The 19,464-nt window shown below is 36.5% G+C and overlaps 1 protein-coding gene across 6 annotated transcripts in view; it reads left to right on the top strand.

Annotated features, from left to right (window-relative positions):
- Positions 1-19,464, top strand: part of CERKL (ceramide kinase like) — a 131,361-nt gene that overhangs the window by 88,935 nt on the left and 22,962 nt on the right. For 2 of the 6 annotated variants that reach the window (XM_055289909.2, XM_055289907.2), the window contains 3 exons: positions 5,785-5,848; positions 6,390-6,467; positions 13,164-13,306. The exons of 2 other annotated variants lie outside the window; for them this stretch is intronic. In XM_055289909.2, the coding sequence (XP_055145884.1) occupies positions 5,785-5,848; positions 6,390-6,467; positions 13,164-13,306 (285 nt within the window). The remainder of the gene's footprint in view (positions 1-5,784; positions 5,849-6,389; positions 6,468-13,163; positions 13,307-19,464) is intronic. 2 more of the 6 variants (XM_063645622.1, XM_055289908.2) reach the window with 1 other exon arrangement.

The following is a 19,464-nucleotide window of genomic DNA, read 5'->3' as shown; positions in this document are numbered from 1 at the left end:
GGGCGAAGAGAGAGAGTGTGTGTGTGTGTGAGAGAGTCAATGTGTGTTACACCCATACATCTGGAGAGTTTGTGCCATAACTTTGCTCTACTTTCCTCAGTTTTGACATTATCTGAAATCTTATTCTATCATCATAACATAGCTGCCTGTGAATTTCATCCTTTCTTATTAATATCCAGTGGGATGGGGAGAGGTGTGCATATGTGTGCAAGAGAGACCCAACATGCTTTAATCCTGAAGATGAATTAAAATTTCCTTTTTTAAGTTTGGGCACAGATACTGTATTAGCGCAGTCAATCTGGAATAATCATTTATTTAACCATCAAGACTCTTCCCAGGGGCTGAGGGCAGATCCCCTTTTCCTGATGACTGAAATGCCTCAGTTGAATCTGGATTCTGTTAGGGAGAAGAACGGGCAAAATGACTTCTAGGAAGGCTCTCAACAATGTATACTACAGGAGGTATAATTCCAGGTTATGGATGGATCCTTATGCTGCACTCAGCAGTTTACTCATCATGTATTGATCCACAGTTGGTGTAAATTTTTTTTTATCATAGTGTTGCAATCTGGTTTGGCAAAGATGACTCCACCAGCAGAATTAAAATTAAAAAGGAAGAGAGAAAAAGAGACTGGAGACAAGAAAACTGATATACAAGGCCTGAACTAAGGCAGAGGAAATCATCTAAATGTGCTTTCCTTCTTAATTGTATTGGAGACAAAAATATTATGTTCTAGGATTTTTTTCTCTAAATTTGTAAATATTACTAAGTACCATATTTAAATGTAAAACAATAGAATATTCCGTAAAGCAAATTTAGAATTTACTTACATTTGTGCAGAATGGCTAATTATTAGCTGCCTAACACTCCTCCTACAGGCAAATTTATAAAATTACATCATTCTCTTATAAAACCATTTTAGTATGCATATTGGCTCAATATTTATGAAAAATATTTCTTGAATAAACCTATGAATATTTGAAAAGTTTTAGTCTTCCTGCCTATCTTACAGTGTTATTTTTGTAGTTGAAATAATATATTTGAAACTTTGTATATTATACTACAGAAAGATGGCCATAATACTGTTAGTTTCAGTTTCAAAAATTATGTCATAATAAGATTGAATTCGTACTTTATTTGAAAAGTATATGGCAAAGTAAAGCAGAAAGAGGACATATCTTCTGCATGTCCAGTGGGACATTGTTTTAATGTATCCTTGTGTGAATGGGTGAGTCCAAATGGAATTGGAATTACAAAATAAACCCTATATGATGAGTTAATTAGGAAATAGTGCTATATAAATATGAAGTATAATATGAACAATTACAGCTAGATATATACACTCTAAGGTACTGTAATTTTTTCATAAATTTATTTTAAAAATGGATCTTACCACATTAATAAAAATATACATCTTTCATTTTGGGTTGTGCTGGAATCCTAACTACTTCTGAATATAGATCAGCAACTTTTGAAGTATTCGTGCTAAAGTTGCATCCCCACTCTGCTACCACCACCAAGGTAGTATCTTATGTAATAGCATCAGAAAAACTTCTGGGAGAACCTGGAAAGAATTATTTTTTCCTAATTACCTATTCATACACAAAGAAGAGTATGAACAATGAGCCCATGCTGGCATATGATATCATTTCTCTTGCTTCTAAAACAAAGCAAGTTTTAGAGATTGTGCCATTAAATGTGTGACAGATATTTTGAGGATCAGAGATCCATAGGATAATTCATAGAGCAATAGAGTGAAAAAGTTAAGGCAGCAGAGAAATCAGACTGAAAAGAACTTTCGAGGCCATATGGTTCAATTTTCTCCTTGTGGGTGGAGCACAGGTGTGTGGCACTCAACTTTGGCTTGGCCACCTACACTAGAGGCAGAGAATGTTGTTACTGGACAATACTGTTTGACATTCTGATGAACGGTCAGAGTTACTGTACCTTTGGGCAGAGTAGAAAAGGCGTGTCCTCTGTGTTGACCTACTAAAAGGTGCCCTTTCTTCCAGGCTAATTCATCCTTTGCTTATAAAACCATTTTAGTATGCATATTGGCTCAATATTTATGAAAAAATATTTCATACTTTCAAAATATTCATATTTCAAAAATATTCAGCCCAAGGTCACTAGATTCAGCCTAAGGTCATTTGTTAGATTGCAAATTCATCATTCCCGTCGGCCAAGTACTTTTGCGCTAGGCATAAACTGTACAAAATGAGAACTTGTGAGCTGACATTTGCCTCTTTGTAATTTTTATGTACTAGAGTTAATGTTATCTCTTGTGATATGAAATAAATGTGCCCCATCTATTGTATAAGAGTCATTGAGATATTTGAAGACAGATATCCTGTCTGCCCCTCATCTCTTGTTCACGATAGGTAGTTCCATCACCTTCAGTTACTTTTTGCATTAACAGAGCTGCTAGACCTTATCATGGTCATTGTCATTATCATAGTCAAAGACATTTACCTGAAGGAAACCTTGATCTCTGCCAGCTCAGGGCTCTTGGGAGTGCCTAGTCACCAGATAATTTTACCTCCTGGGCAGAGTTGTCAAGAAAATGGTGTTTGTTATCATTTTCCTCTTCTTTCTCCTAAAATCATGCTTCTAACATGGCTGTTAACAAGCCTCTTTATAGTGTTTCTCTGGTTGTTTTTGGCTCTACTTGAAGCCGTCCGTTTCTTGGAAATGCCTCTTGCCTTTCTAAATCTCACCCAGCAGAAAGCTAGGCCATCTAATGAAACTGTGTCACAAAAGATTCCAGTAGCCTGAGGCATCACTCCTTCCAATTTTACCTGCATTTTAATACAAAACCTGAAAAGTAAATGTTCATGCATCATATCTAGCTAGAGAGAAAGATAATTCTGTGTAAAAGATTCTTTTTATTACCTCTTAAATAATTGTAGGTGTATATGGCCAATCCTGTTCCCAACATTCAGATGTGAGTTAGGAAGTTGGAACTTTATACCTGGGGACAATGAAGACTCACTAATGGGGTATATACAAAAAAGTTATATGATTAAATATGTATCGGAAAATGGTTATTCTGGCTAGAGTGGGGGAGAGGTTTGAGGGAGACAAGATAAAAGGCTATTGTAGTACAGGTGGAGTATCCCTTATCTGAAAGGCTTGGGACCAGAACTGTTACAGATTTAGAGTGTTTTTAGCTTTTGGAATATTTGCATTATACTTAACCACTTCAGCATCTCTCTAATTTGAAAATCTGAAATTGAAAATACTCCAATGAGCATTTACTTTGAACGTCATGTCAGTGCTCCAAAATTTTTAGATGTTGAAGTGTTTTGGATTTGAGATTTTCTGGTTACAGATACTTAACTTGTCTACACATGAAAGATATTTAGTGATCAGATCAATCAGCTAATTTGGGGAATTAGCTGGGAGAAATGGAGGAAGGCTATGGCATAATTTAAAGACAGAAACAACTGGCCTTGGCCATGGAGTGGTTCTGGAGAGTGGAGGAAAGGGACAATCTAGAAAGAAGTCATTTTCCTGTCTTGGAGTAGATGATGGAACACAAAAAGAACAATATATTTGAGAGAGAATATATTTGAAGGTATACATAATGGATTCTGTTTTGAGCTTACTAACTTTAAAGTACCTACAGGACAGGAAAGAAAATGACATTTCAGTATCATATCCCACACTAGAATTTTATCACCAGACCAAGAAATGTTTCCTTATGTCCAAATCCAATCTCACCTGATTTTATTTCAGCTGATTTTCCCATCAACATTGAGTATCAACCTTAAGACTTTCTCTTGTCTTCCTGAAGAAGTTGCATTTGCACCAAAGAGGGGAGGGGGAAATTCCCAGCAGTGAGAACTGTGTTCAAAGACCTGTAAACTGTGAAAGCTTCACATCTCCTATTTAGAAAGAGCACAGGTTGGCAATCTCATAGGAAAAGGCAAATAGATGAAAGAAGAGGCTGGGTTACATTTTTTGAAATTACATTTGTCTAGCAATCCTTTCTTTATGTTTGTTTGTAGGGGGATGATTTGAATCTGGCTGTCACTGATTCCAGGGCCCACAATAGCCTGTCTAAATACATATTTGGTCCTTTCTACTATATCTAAATAGTAATCCAGATCACTCTTTATCCTTTTGCCTAATATCGTTTTTTATAACCACCTATTACTCCATATTATAATTCATTATTTCATTAGCATATATTGTCTATCTCCAGAATGCAAATTCCTGAGGCCAAAGACTAATTCATTTTGTTCATTTTGCTAATATATTTTATAGATGTAGATAGTCAGGTTCTTTTCATTTTGTTTCTTTGTTCTAGATCTTTGATTTTACTGAACTTTTACAATGTTACTTAAAAAATTGCTATTTTCAGACAGGTTGCATTAGTGTATAATCAAATTCCACCCATAATATCAAAAAAAGACTATTACAAATTAAAAAAATAAAAATAGCATTCAATAATAACACAGTTCTAAAGCTCATTATTGGATTTGAAAAACTTTACCAATGTAAGCTTTGGTATAAAAGTAAGGCTTGGTAAACTGATTCTTAGCATAAATATTTTTTCATAATCTTATTTTTAATGTGTATATGTAAGATGTTTTATTTTGCATTTTAAGGTTGTAACTACTTGCTGTAGTTATAAATGAATGATCAGCACACATCTTCTTTGATAACCTTTCAACTTTATTAATATTAATATTTTATATGTAGTTTTATTATGACTTTCTTCTGATTGGAATTTAATATAGAGAGGTTTTATTCATGTGAGTGTTAATGGCATTTTGAATAAGCTATGGGAGAATTACAATGTAACACTGCTGGATACAGAATGATTCTTTTAGACACCAGGACTAATAATTTTTAACAATATCTAAAAACATTGTAGGAAAACCTTGAACCATGCTGGCACCAGGGACAGACAGGCATGAAAGATTAATGTAATCTTGCATATAATGACACACATTCTTACACAAAAAAATCCATCTGCAATGTCATGTCAGTCAGCAGAAATCTTTGATGGGTAGATACAGCTGGGCTGTCTCTTCTGGCAGAGCTGCCCTGGAAAATGCTAAATGTGGTTGTGATGCTTGGTGCCATCTGCAGTGTGCCTGTTTATCCTGTCTTCACTGGCATTTACAATACTGCGTAGGGCATCGGTGACTGTGGAGACAGCGATACGGAGTGACAGATTCATTTCCTCGGAGGGTCTGAGCTCTGGTGGGCCTGTGTGCCACCCTCCTTCTTGGGTCTGGGTCTCTTATAATTGGTGTTGGCTTTACTTTGTATTTTCACATCCAACTCTTCCTCTTTTTAGTCTAACAGTTCCGGTACACATTCTTCTGGTTTGTAAATCTTACACTAACCTTTTGACTAATTTATTCATGTAAGGTTGCCAAACTGATTTAACATTGACTGTTCAATGCCAGCTAATATGCCTTATTTCCAAAATACTGCTCCTCCTAAGCCTCTGATTTAAAGGACATGTGTCTTATTTAGGGAATACTAAACAGGCACCAGGATAAATTCTGTAACCACTATGCGTGGGATATTCCCAAATGACTTATGTAGTTGAAGCAAATATATGACCTTCTCTTACATAAAGCTATAAAACATCAGGCCAGTAACACTTAGTCCTCTTGCCCATGATTAAAATATAACTATTCAAGAATAAATGTTGTTTTATGACTCGACCATATGTTTATCATATTATTTTGCCAGAACAAGTTAAAAAGTGTGATCATTGTTTGAAACTTTCATTTTGTGTATGTGTGTGTGTTTTTTTAATAGTAATGGAATATGAAGGGCACGCCCTGTCACTGCTTAAGGAATGTGAACTCCAGGGATTTGATGGGTAGGTTATATTATTAATCAATATATGTTATATCCTTTATGTATTAAATGCCTTCACTAGTTTTAGCTCCATATTTGGAACCTAACATTTAAAAATATTTGTAATCTATGTACTTTGGCTCTATCTTGTTCATATCTGTGTAACAATAATTAATGATAATATGACATGGTCATCTATCTCTCAGGATCTGGCATAGGAAAGCAAAAAGAGGAATCTAATTCTAAATACTGGGAAATGACAGTGTACTACCCTATACTTACTGATGTGCATACATTTGCATCTATAATTATTGGCTTTTACCATGTATCTAGAGAAGCACTAATGGAAGATGTTATACTGGTCACATGGCATAACTATATGATGATCCTGTTTTGCAGATTCATTGATAGGTTTAATAGCTACCCATTGGTTAATTTGTCTGTGATAGATTGAGGGAAGATATTTTATAAATACAAGTAAATAAATGCATTATTTTCAGAAAGAATAAGAAATAATTTTAACTCATAATGTAGTGACTACAATTTAGGTATGTTATTCACAGTGGGCATCGGAAACCATTGTTTGCAATACATTGGAGTGTACAGAGATTGTTCACTGGCATGCAAACATTAGAACTAAGGCAAGTGATATAAATTTCATTGCCATTTTTTAAAATTAAGTGAACCAATTTGCTAAAGTGTTGGATTGATGTGTAAGACTAAAACGTATTATATTCCTTTAGGGAAGTTTTTTTTACGTGAGTAGATATTTGATAATTTAAAAAGTTGACAAGTGTGTGAATTATTTGTGTTACATGGTGATGGGCAGGGGGCAAAGACCCATAAGGTCAGGAAAGGGAGTTAGGTCTGTACTTTCACCAAAGTGAAAGGCATTAACCTTCCCAAAGACTGATTTGAATGTTCTGGGGAGGGAAGTGATGCAATCAAAATGGAGCATTGGCAGGGCTGTTTTTCAGAAATGCATATTTATTTATTTATTTATTTATTTATTTTTTGGATGAAGAGAAAACAATAGCTGTTGAGAAAGAAAATGTGGTAAGTAAAACATGATTTTTCCCAAAGGAATCTAATTGAGGGAAGTAAATCTAGATAGCCATATTATATAAGCATTGGGAATCAAAAATATGGGGTAGGAGATTACTTCAGAACTTTATACTTAGAGGTAGACAAAAACATTAATAGGCTTCATTTAGAAAATTGTCTTACAAGTATACAATTTAAGAAAACTCCTTGTGGGAATCATGCACACCAACTACCTATTTGAATATGCTGCATAGTCCCTCACCAGACCTCATCAGTACATGAAGGTAACTGCATTGTAAATGAGTCCCTGCTTCAAAACTTGATTAGATAAAGAGAATAAAGATATCACAGATATTAAACTTGGTCTTACACAGCAGCATTACAAATGTTCTGATGAATGCAGTATCTATCAATATGTTTTACTGGTATTTGTACTGGGTAAAGGGATGAAAAGAACTTCGCAGAATGAAGAAAGACTATTGCTGAAGTGTAGTACAGTAATATTTTTCTCTTTACCCTTACATATTTAATCCTTATTTATTTTTCATGGCAGGTGTTGTTATTTTTCAGTGTAGAGCTAAAAGATATATAGATTTTTCAGTTATTATATTTTACAAACCAAATAGTTTGGCCTAACCATTATATGAATTGAGTTATGTAAGTGTTTCTAAACTCTATGGCATGCTGATTTATTTCAGACTTACAATAATTTCAAATTTCTACTGAAAGTCATCTTCCGTGTTCTAAGACTCTTTAAATCAGGGGTCCCCAACTCCGAGGCTGCAGACCAATGTCAGTCAGTGGCCTTTTAGGAACTGGGAAGCACAGCAGGAGGTGAGTGGCAGGAGAGGGATCATTTCCGCCTGAGCTCCACCTCCTGTCAGGTCAGCAGCAGCATTAGATTCTCACAGGAGTGCAAACCCTATTGCGAACTGGGCATGCGAGGGATATAACTGGGCATGCGAGGGATCTAGGTTGCACGCTGTTGATGAGAATCTAATGCTTGATGATCTGAGGTGGAACAGTTTCATCCTGAAACCATCTGTCTCCCACCCCACCCTGCAGTCCATGGAAAAATTATCTTCCCACAAAAAAAGGTTCTTGGTGCCGAAAAGGTTGGGGACCACTTTAAATAGCTTATTTATTTTTGTGGGTTCAGTTTTCCCAGTAGAAGCTGATATGGTAGTTGGAGTAATCATCTTAATAAAATGGCAATTTTAAGTCACTGTACTTAGAATTACATAGAGAGATGTATGAGGAGAATAATAGAAACAGTTTCTTCAGGTACTTCAAAGGAACAATTCTCTTGCAAGTAAAATTGTTTGAAAATGGAATATTTTACATTGGTGAGTTTTCTATTCCTGAACCTGTTCCAAAGAGTGGCTGAAGGAAAATTTTGGGGGAAATTTTTAGAAAAGGTGCAGAGATGAGAGAAGGTTAACCCCAAAAGGCTATGGCATTTTGATGAGAGACAGACTCAAATTTCTTTAAGAACTTTAGCCTGAAGCACCTCCGTCTGACGCTAGTGGAACTATTAATAGGGAGTGATTAGGAAATCACCTAACAGTTTGGTTTCTAGATACAGGCTGAAGAAGTTAAGAGCCAAGAAAGATTCTATGTATAGTATTTAGTAAAGCAAAGTGATTTGGTAAGTAATGTTTAAGAAATGCTATTTCCTAAGATTTTGGAGTTGTATTTATTTTTTTAATGGATTACATATGTTTCTACGAGACATCTTGTGACATTTCTAAACCCAACAGAAACAGTGTATCAGCACTTATGACAGCTGGTTCTCCACTGCAGTGTGTCCTAGGAAACACTCTAAGATCCACTGATAAATCTTATGAGAGCTTCAGATTCTATATTGCTCCCTATTTTACCAGGCATGAGTAGGAAGTTTTAGGAAGGAAAATAAAAGAATATCAGCTGCATAGACTTGAGGTAGTAACACTTGCATTTATAAGTGTGAGTATAGTTTAAAAAATCTGTAGATTTTATGCAATTGTAAATATATGAATTCCTCGCTATTAATATTTGTTTCAGAATTTTTTAAAAAATTGTTGAGTTACTTTTCTCTTGTTCATTTCACCATTAATTAGACCCATAATAATCTAGACATTATTTGGATTATATTGACATTTTATCAGATTGAACATATCTGTATTACTTAGTAAGGTAAAAAACAAAAACAAACCTTTTTCCAGAAAGAAAAAAACTGTGAATCAAAACTACAATAATATATTGAACATTTCATAGATGATGGGTTCACAGATAAGTATAAAAAAATTCATTAAAAAAATCTTTATCACTCCTTAAAAAAGGATACATTATCACCCAGTGTTTCTTTTCTAGACAGAGTAATTCTGTTTGGAGCCATGGCAAGGATTAGTTACTCTAAGGTTGATGTTTTAGAGTGACACAAGTGTGATTAACTCACTATAAATGATTGAATATTTTGCTTTTTGCCTTTCTTGTAGTATTTAGACTCTTGTGATATTTTTGTAAGAAGCTGTTGATGAAAAAAGCCAAACTGTAAAATATTTAAAGAGGTTTATTTTGAGCCAAATATGAGTAATCATGGCCTATGACAGCCCCAGGGGGTCCTGAGAACATGTGCCCACAGTAGTTGGGTCACAACTTGGTTTTATACGTTTTAGGGATACAGAAGTTATAGCCAAAGACATAAATCGATAAATGTAGGGTATTCATTGGTTTGGCCCAGAGAGGCGGGATATCATGGAGCTGGTGGGGAGGGGAGCTCACAGGTGAATTCAATGATTTTCTGATTGTCAGTTGGTTGATAAGCTTTGCTGAAAGATTAGAAGTCAGCAGAAAGAAATGCTTGAGTTAAGATAAACAGGGTGGTGTAGGCTGGGTGCAGTGGCTCAGTAGTGGCTTACACCTGTAATCCCAGCACTTTAGGAGGCCTAAGAGAGGAGATCACCTGAGGTCAGGAGTTTGAGATCAGCCTGGCCAACATGGCAAAACCCCGTCTCTAGTAAAAATACAAAAATTAGCCGGGTGTGATGGCGTGTGCCTGTAGTCTCAGCTACTTGGGAGGCTGAAGCAGGAGAATCACTTGGACCCAGGAGGCAGAGGTTGCAGTGAGCTGAGATCACAGCATTGTTCTCCAGCCTGGGCAACAGAGTGAGACTCTGTCTCAAAAAAGAAAATAAATAAAATAAAATAAAAAATTATAAAAATAAAGATAAATGGGGTTGTGGAAACACAGGTTCTTGTTATGTAGATGAAGCCTCCAGATATCAGGCTTCAGAGAGAACAGATGGTCAGTATCTCTTATCAGACCTTAAAAGGTGTCAAACTCTTAGTTAAATCTCTCCTGGATCAGGAGAAGACCTGGAAAGGGAAGGAGATTCTCTATAGAATGCAAATTTATTCTGCAAATGATGGCTTTGCAGGGCCATTTCAAAATATGTCAACAAAATACATTTTGAGATAAAATACTTTGATTTCCTCTAGGGCCTGCTATTTGTTATTTAATGCTATACCAGAGTCAGGTTGGAGTTGGGGATCTTATTGCTACCAAGTCTGTTTTGTCGGTCTTGTGATCTACTCTTTTTCTTTTTTTTTGAGATAAAGCCTCACCCTGTCACCCAGGCTGGAGTGCAGTGGCGCGATCTCGGCTCACTGCAACCTCTGTCTCCCAGGTTCAAGCGATTCTCTTGCCCCAGCCTCCTGAGTAGCTGGGATTACAGGCATGCACCACCATGCTCAGCTAATTTTTTGTGTCTTTAGTAAGAGACGGGGTTTCACCATGTTGGCCAGGATGATCTTGAACTCCTGACCTCGTGATCCACCCTTGGCCTCCCAAAGTGCTGGAATTACATGCATGAGCCACCGCGCCTGGCCTGTGATCTACATCTTAATGTCAGTGCTGGTCATTTGTGCCTAAACTCCAAAAGACAACAGGGTATAAGGAGGCATATCCAACCTCCCTTCCTGTTATGACCTGAATAGTTTTTCAGATTTTCTTTGTGACCTTCATGGCCAAAAGGGGAGGGTCCATTCAGTTAGTTGGAGGACTTAGAATTTTATTTTTGTTTTACAAAACTTATTTCCTAGGTTGAGTCACTGTACCTGAACATGATCTTAATGATTGAATAGTTGTTAACATAAATAAATATATATTTTTTCTAACTTATTTAATTTCACAGTGGTTCTACTGGTAAACTGTTTTTCAAAATAATAAAATTCTCATAAGGCTATTTTTATTAGGTTTCATATATAGAAAAGGTATCTAATATATTGAATAATATTGCAGTTTCTAAGGCCAAAATGTCTTATTTCAAATCCTTGTTCTATTGCTTACTAGTGGTACAATCTTGAAAAAGTTACTTAATCTTTCTATGTCTTAGTTTCCTAATCTGTAAATTGAAGGTAATAGTACCTGTTGCATACAGTTATTTTTCCACTTAAATGAGTTAATACATGGAGAGTGCTTAGGAAAATGTCTGATATATATATAGTAATTATTCACTAAATATTTCTTTATTATTATAATTGTCATTTGTATTAGTTTCAAAAGATTTAACACAGAATGTATTATGACAAAATTTCAGATGTTTCAGAACATGCTCATAGAGGGCCACCTCTAATAACTCTAGCAATATGTTAACATATGCATGATGCTATAATTGTATGCAAGATTCTAGGAGTTAAGTGTTCGCATCCTATGTATGTAAGGGTCAAGTTCTTTGGTACTAAATTAGATTTTTTTGGGTATGACTTCACATAGTCTTTTTGGTCACACCCATATGTCAGCATTTAGACAGCCAGGGATTGAGAGTTACGTTTAAGTTTATAGATTAGAAATCTCATGGAGATTTTTGAAATCAGGTAAGTTTCAAGTCAAACCTTGGTTTTTTCATTCATAAAGATGGGACTGTGGCCTATTTTGCAGACCTCTGAGGATTTAATAGAAATTAGTAAACACGCTACCTGATATAATTTGTCCTTAGTAAACATCATTCCTTTTCTCTGAATAGGTGGTCACATTGCGAACCTCTGGAATCAGTTTAGACATAAGAATAAAACACACCTAATCAAACATGACCTGGGTCATATCTTGAGTCTTCTAACCAGAGTAGACTTGGATTGCCCAGGCTATGTGGAGCTAGTGGGATGAGGAAGATGGGGACTAGAGGGAATAGATGGCTGAGAGAAAGATGGTGGGAACTGACTGGAAAGACACTTTCAGCCTCTGTTCGCCACCCTCCAGAGCTTCGGAAACTTAGAGAACCAGTAACTACTGCTGACTGTGGCCCATAGGCAGTTTTGTTTGAAATAGTGTTTTTAAATACACTGAATGCTAGTTGGTAGCATTTACAAATTAGGAGACTCAGCCTTAAATCAGAATCTCTGGCTTCTCTAGAAAAACCAGATCTGGGTCCATTAGGCCTCACACGTGGTGTGAGTGGGCCACAGCAAAGAAGTGGCTGCGCCTTTAGATTGAGCCTACTCTTCCATTCCTGCTGGGCCCTTGTAGCCCTTGAGTTGTGACACCTGCCTTCACTGAGGCAAAATCCACTTTACGTTGGGTTAACTGGTAACATTTTGATACATAAGAATATTTTGCTTCTTTTGAACACAAATGATTATGAAATGAATTTCTGGTATCTTATGTGTTATTTTAATGGATTCTGCCCCCATAGTCTACTTAACATAAAGTCTTAAAAAATATACTAATAGTATTATCTAGGCTCGAAGGCTAATAATATGACATCTAGAAGTACCATATAGCAATAATGTCAAGGAGATGAAATGCAGGTCAGGTTTGTAATTACTACATTCATATACTAATGATAATTAGCAGTTTCTTAAAGCTTCATATTTTACATGATTTTTATTGCTACCTGTCTTTTCAGAGCTTTATTGAGAATTAGCAGGATTTTATGACTTTGGTTGGTGTTAGTTAAATGAATTGCAGATGACAGTATTATTAACAAAAAATGAGAATGATATGCTTTTGGATGTTAACAGAGCAAAACGCTGGTCAGATGTGAGTTAACATGTTCAAGTGTTTTCATATCTCTTAACACACTTAAAGCTATTTTGTCTATGGGGAATTATCTAGTTATTATATTTGTGAAGTAAACTTACCTGTGTAGTATTTGTGTCTTACCCATTGACGCCTATGAACATGTTTGAAGGTACATGTGAGCAGTCATGCACATAGACTACAAATTAGTAAAGTATTTTGAAGTCTAGATTTCATGACTTATTACCAATCATTCTGAAGTTTTGCCTTCTTTGCTTAATTTGTATTTTTCTAGTGTTGTCTGTGTTGGTGGAGATGGATCTGCTAGCGAAGTAGCCCATGCTTTGCTTCTGAGAGCTCAGAAGAATGCTGGGATGGAAACAGACCGAATCCTGACTCCTGTCAGAGCACAGCTTCCACTTGGCTTAATACCAGCAGGCAAGGGAATGGCTACAGATTCATTAAACTGACCCTTCTCCCTCTTTTCCTTTCTTACTTGCTAACCCAAACAGCACAACACAGAATTAATGAACAGACTTTGAAAGATCCAGACTTCTGGCATCCCCACTAGCAAATGTGAGACTTTTGACAAGTCATTTAATCTCTTTGAGCCTTATTTTTCTAGTCTATAGAATAGGGATCACAGATAAATTATTCACTTTATTACAAGGTTATTGTAGTACTAACCTTTGGTTTAGTAAAGGGTTTAATATATAGTTAAACCATCAGTATATGGAATGGTTATTATTCTCCCTTCCCATAAAAAGATCTAATGATTACACAGTACCAGGTGGGAAGTTTCAAAACAGGGCCATTCCAGTCTAGCTGCTTATAGTTCCATATGAGGTGAATATGGTAACTTGCATAATTGAAGTATAACCAGATAACCTTGAGAATGCCAAAATTACTTGTGACTGGAAGGAGGATAAGGTTTGGAAGGGTGAGATTCTTAAGGGCAAGGCTTTTTAATCTTTCTACTCACTGCAGTTTTAAAGCATCCAGAATAGACTATGCCACAGTGATGCTCACTGAAGCCTATTAAGTGAATGCATGTAAAGAAGACTTTATACAGTAAATGACACTTGGATTAGGTCTAAAATGGGTTGGAGCTGGCCTGAAAAGGTGAGCATGAGTTATTTTCTTGGCTGCAAAAGTAATAAAGCAAAGACTAAACCCAGGAGTGTTAGAGGAATAGTGAAAAGGCCATTCAATGGAAGATAATGGTATCAAAATAGGCCCAACCATGGAGGCTCCTGCATGCCACAGTAAGGGCTCTGAATTGTATTTGATAAGCAGTAGGGAATAATGGGATGTTTCAGGGCAAGGGGACAACCTGACTGGAGCTTGTTCGAGGAGGATTCATTTTGCCTCACCGTGTGGAATGATTAGAGGATGGGAGCAGGAGAAAGTAGAGGTCAGAGACGGGGAGAACCGTGAGAGCAACACTGTGATCCAGAAAAAGGAAACATCATTCAAAAGCTGATTGTATTACACAATCAGTCATCCCTATTTAACAAATGATGCTGGGAAAACTGGCTAGCCATATGTAGAAAGCTGAAACTGGATCCCTTCCTTACACCTCATACAAAAATTAATTCAAGATGGATTAAAGACTTACATGTTAGACCTAAAACCATAAAAACTCTAGAAGAAAACCTAGGCAATACCAGTCAGGACATAGGGATGGGCAAGGACTTCATGTCTAAAACACCAAAAGCAATGGCAACAAAAGCCAAAATTGACAAATGGGATCTAATTAAACTAAAGAGCTTCTGCACAGCAAAAGAAACTACCATCAGAGTGAACAGGCAACCTACAGAATGGGAGAACATTTTTGCAATCTACTCATCTGACAAAGGGCTAATACCCAGAATCTACAATGAACTCAAACAAATGTACAAGAAAAGAACAAACAACCCCATCAAAAAGTGGGCAAAGGACATGAACAGACACTTCTCAAAAGAAGACATTTATGCAGCCAAAAAACACATGAAAAAATGCCCATCATCACTGGCCATCAGAGAAATGCAAATCAAAACCACAATGAGATACCATCTCACACCAGTTAGAATGGCCATCATTAAAAAGTCAGGAAACAACAGGTGCTGGAGAGGATGTGGAGAAATAGGAACACTTTTACACTGTTGGTGGGACTGTAAACTAGTTCAACCATTGTGGAAGTCAGTGTGGCGATTCCTCAGGGATCTAGAACTAGAAATACCATTTGACCCAGCCATCCCATTACTGGGTATATACCCAAAGGACCATAAATCATGCTGCTATAAAGGCACATACACACGTATGTTTATTGCGGCACTACTCACAATAGCAAAGACTTGGAACCAACCCAAATGTCCAACAATGATAGACTGTATTAAGAAAATGTGGCACATATACACCATGGAATACTATGCAGCCATAAAAAATGATGAGTTCATGTCCTTTGTAGGGACATGGATGAAGCTGGAAACCATGATTCTCAGCAAACTATCACGAGGACAGAAAACCAAACACCGCATGTTCTCACTCATAGGTGGGAATTGAACAATGAGAACACTTGGACACAGGAAGGGGAACATCACGCTCCGGGGACTGTTGTGGGGTGGGTGAAGTGGGGAGGGATAGCATTAGGAGAAATACCTAATGTAAATGATGAGTTAATGGGTGCAGCACACCAACATGGCACATGTATACATATGTAACAAACCTGCACATTGTGCACATGTACCCTAGAACTTAAAGTATAATACAAATATATATATATAAAGGAAAGTTAGGCAAAATAGCATTACTTGAAGTACTCAATAGCCTGGCAGAGGAGACATTAAGAGTAAGATAGACTGGACTTGAATTTCAGTTTGGTACTTGACTTTGGATGGGTAATTAGCCTTTATTAGTCTTGATTACACATTTAAAAGGTTTAATAAGGCCAGGTGCAGGGGCTCATACCTGTAATCCCAGCACTTTGGGAGTCCGAGGTGGGTGTATCACCTGAGATCAGGAGTTGAAGACCAGCCTGGCCAACATGTGAAACCCTATCTCTACTAAAAATACAGAAATGAGCTGGGCATGGTGGTGTGCACCTGGATCCCAGCTACTGGGGAGGCTGGGGCAGGAGAATAACTTGAACCCGGGTGGAGGAGGTTGCAGTGAGTTGAGATTGTACTCCAGCCTGGGTGACAGAGCAAGGCTGTCTCAAAAAAAAAAAAAAAGAAGTTTAATAATGTCCATCCCTGCAAGGCTATTAGAAGAATCAACTGAAATGTATATGAGAAATTTATTGTATAAAGGCTATCACAAAATTAATGAATAAATAAATGATAGTGTAGGAAATTATTTTTTCATTTTAAAAAGTCACACATTATCACTGAAAAAAGGAAAATATTTTTCCCTATGATTATAGAAAACAATGCACATGGTTGAAAAAAAACTCATATTTTCATAACCCTATTCATTTAGTATGGATTTTAGTGTACTTAGTATTGTTGATAAGTTGACAGAGCATAAGATATTCAAATGCCCTTTTAGAGTGTAAAGTCTTTCAGAAAAGTCAGAATTTAAAAGGAGAGAGATATTCAGATATAATCTGATAATTCTAGAGTATATAGGAAAACCTAAAATGGTTTCTAAGTAGAAGACAACAAGATGATTTTGACTCAAAGGGAAAAATGATGCATTTTGGGCCATCTTTTCATGGCATTTTATTTCTTGACCTTTTTGCTTTACTTTAGTAGTTCTGACTATAATGGTGGAAACTTTCCAACATTTCCTTCCGTGCAAAGTGGATGTGCTTAGGACACTTCATTAGTACTTAAATTCCTGAGGTCATTCATTGACTGCCATACATCAGAAATAGAAAGATGGGTGTCCTTACAGGTGTGCCTTTGACATAAATTTGGTGGTTGGCTATAAAAACTGGTGGTTATTCTTATGTTTTAGTATGCAATTCAGATTTTATAAAGGAATAGCATTGAGTTTTATCACTATTATAATTTTTAAGACGATTTCTGATTTGGGGAGCATTTTATATATTCTTTGGATATTTGTAGTAATGCCATTTTAATATGTCATGTTTAGAAGACACAGTGTGCTGCCAAAACTCTGGTCATTGCATAGGAGTTCCAACATTCTAATTCTGTCTAATAGGAGGAGAAAGTCATGTGTGGGGTATGGGGTATATTTAATATGAGGACTCTATGCCTAGTCAGGGCTTTTGATAGAGAATGGGAACTAGAACTAGGCAGGAAGTCTTCAAGCTGAACATGAGGAGACAGTGTGCCTTTGAAGCCATTTGCCTCCTGAAGAGAGACACCCAGAGGGAGAGTGTTTAGTAAATTAATCCACTGAGCCAACAGACTAAGCCGCTGAATTATGGTCAGACTCAAATGGATCAGATGTGGAGAAGCCTGTATTGGAACTGCTGGCCATTAGGAATGGTGTTTGTTGCTATGGGAACTGGTGCTAAGGAACTATACTGAGAGACTCTGATTAAAAGGGGGAGGGGGAGTGGAGAAAAAAGCCTGAGAGGACATAAAAATAAAAAAGCAATCCAGTTGTTGTAAAACAAGGCTCAATCCACATACTGATGGCTGTGAACCACATATTCCTATAGAGTTTGCATAAATAAATTCATGCTTTCCAATTAATTTGAGGAGAGTAAAATATTGCCGAGGGACTGTTAATTTCTATGATATTTCAGGCAAAGAACCAAAGTGTAGGTGCTGTTTTCATGAGAATTTTAGATATGCTTGACTAGGAAGTCATTACATCACATTTATCTGTTTGGATGTGGGAGACATTAACAGCCTTATGAATATTCATGGTATCTGGTTAATTAAGTTAATTGTTCTGCAGAAGTGCTTGCACTTTCAAGGACAATTTTTTTTTTTTCTTTTTTGCCTCCATAGTTTCTCCGTGGTATTTCATCAGTAATTCTTTACATGAACTGCTACTTCTGTCCTTACTTTTTTGTATTTGGAACATTTTAGCAGCTCTCGGGAGGGAGTGGTGGGCAAAGTTTCTGGTAGTGTTAAGAAAAATAACTTTCAGGCTAATTAAAATGTTTACCTTGAGGTAGAACATTTATAGCTTTTGTGAGAACATTGAAATTACACCATTGTTATTTATGTGAGCAGCATGTTCTTTTGGCATGTAGACATCTTTTCAAATAGAGTACAGTTTCCTGAAACAAAATGTAATCCATCTTTCAGATTATCCCAACAAAATATAGAACAAGCTATCATTTTGCTATTTTACATATACTTTCTCATAAACTTTCCTTTTTTCTTCAGAGTGTCAAAAACCACATTTAAAGACTAAGATACAGATTAATGAGTAGTCAATGACTAAAATAATTTTCTGACTTCTAGTCATGTCTGTTATCACTGCCAACTTCTACAGAATTAGAGAAAGGTTGCAAAGCCTGAGAAGACATAAACAATTTTTAAAGCCATCTCTAGCATTCTAAAAAAAAATTTGTACTTGGGCATACGCAGCATACTTCAAACTCACAGGGAATAAATGGTCTTTATTTTCTTAAGTCATGATATGTGTCATTCTCTATTGCACATGACATTATATTATGTTTTTTAATAGCCTTTCTAGAGGAATGCTTTTATGGTCTACTCATAATTAACCATGGTAATGGAGGAAATCTGTTTTATGGAGTACTGTAATCCATCGATAATCCTAAATATCTCACTCTAATTATGTGGCCTCCTCCAAAATCTTTACCACAAATCTGATTGGGAAGCACAATGGATTGACTTGTTTCTTCCTTTTCTCCCAATCCATTCCAGATTTATTAGCAATTAGATGGTCAAAGGGCAGGCTGTAGAGGGCCACAAGATCATTGGAAAGACCTGGGTAAAGATCCACTGAGTAACAGGTTTCTACGCTACTTGTTCTCAAAACTTAGGGTCCATGGACTCACCTTGTGAACTTGCTAAAACAGAGATACCTGGGTCCTCCCTCCTCCAAACACATTCTGATTCCATGAGTTGGAGGTAGAACCCAGGAATGTACGTTTTTAACAAGCTCCCAGGTAATGATGCTGCTTGGACCATGCATTCCAGAGGAGTTTCTCACCAAGTCACTGTGCATACAAACCACCTGGGGATCTAATAAATTGCAGACTCTGATTCAGTGTGTCTGGAATGGTGCCTGAGAGACAACATTTTAAAAATAATATTTTTACTTCCATTAATACTTCTATTAGTTTTAATACCTATTATCCTTATTTTTAAATGGACAAAAATTTTATATATTTATTGTGTACAATGTGATGTTTTGAAACATGTATACATTGTGAAATGGCTAAATAAAGATAAACATGCATAAAATTGACATAATGATCATATACTGATTTTACATTGAGAACACTTAAAATCTCCGTTGGAAATTTCCAAGTATATAATGCATTGTTACTATTGTTTTAGCCTGTTCTCATGCTGCTATAAGGAAATCACCCAAGACTGGGTAATTTATAAAGGAATGAGGTTTAATTGACTCGCAGTTCAGCATGGCTGGGGAGGCCTCAAGAAACTTACAACCATGGTGGAAGGCAAAGGAGAAGCAAGGCACATTCTTCACAAGGT

The sequence above is a fragment of the Symphalangus syndactylus genome, chromosome 8, assembly GCF_028878055.3.
Source record: "Symphalangus syndactylus isolate Jambi chromosome 8, NHGRI_mSymSyn1-v2.1_pri, whole genome shotgun sequence".
Classification (NCBI taxonomy): Eukaryota; Metazoa; Chordata; class Mammalia; order Primates; family Hylobatidae; genus Symphalangus; species Symphalangus syndactylus.
The sequence above is the reverse complement of the archived record's forward strand: the minus strand, read 5'-3'. Positions and strand labels throughout refer to the sequence as shown.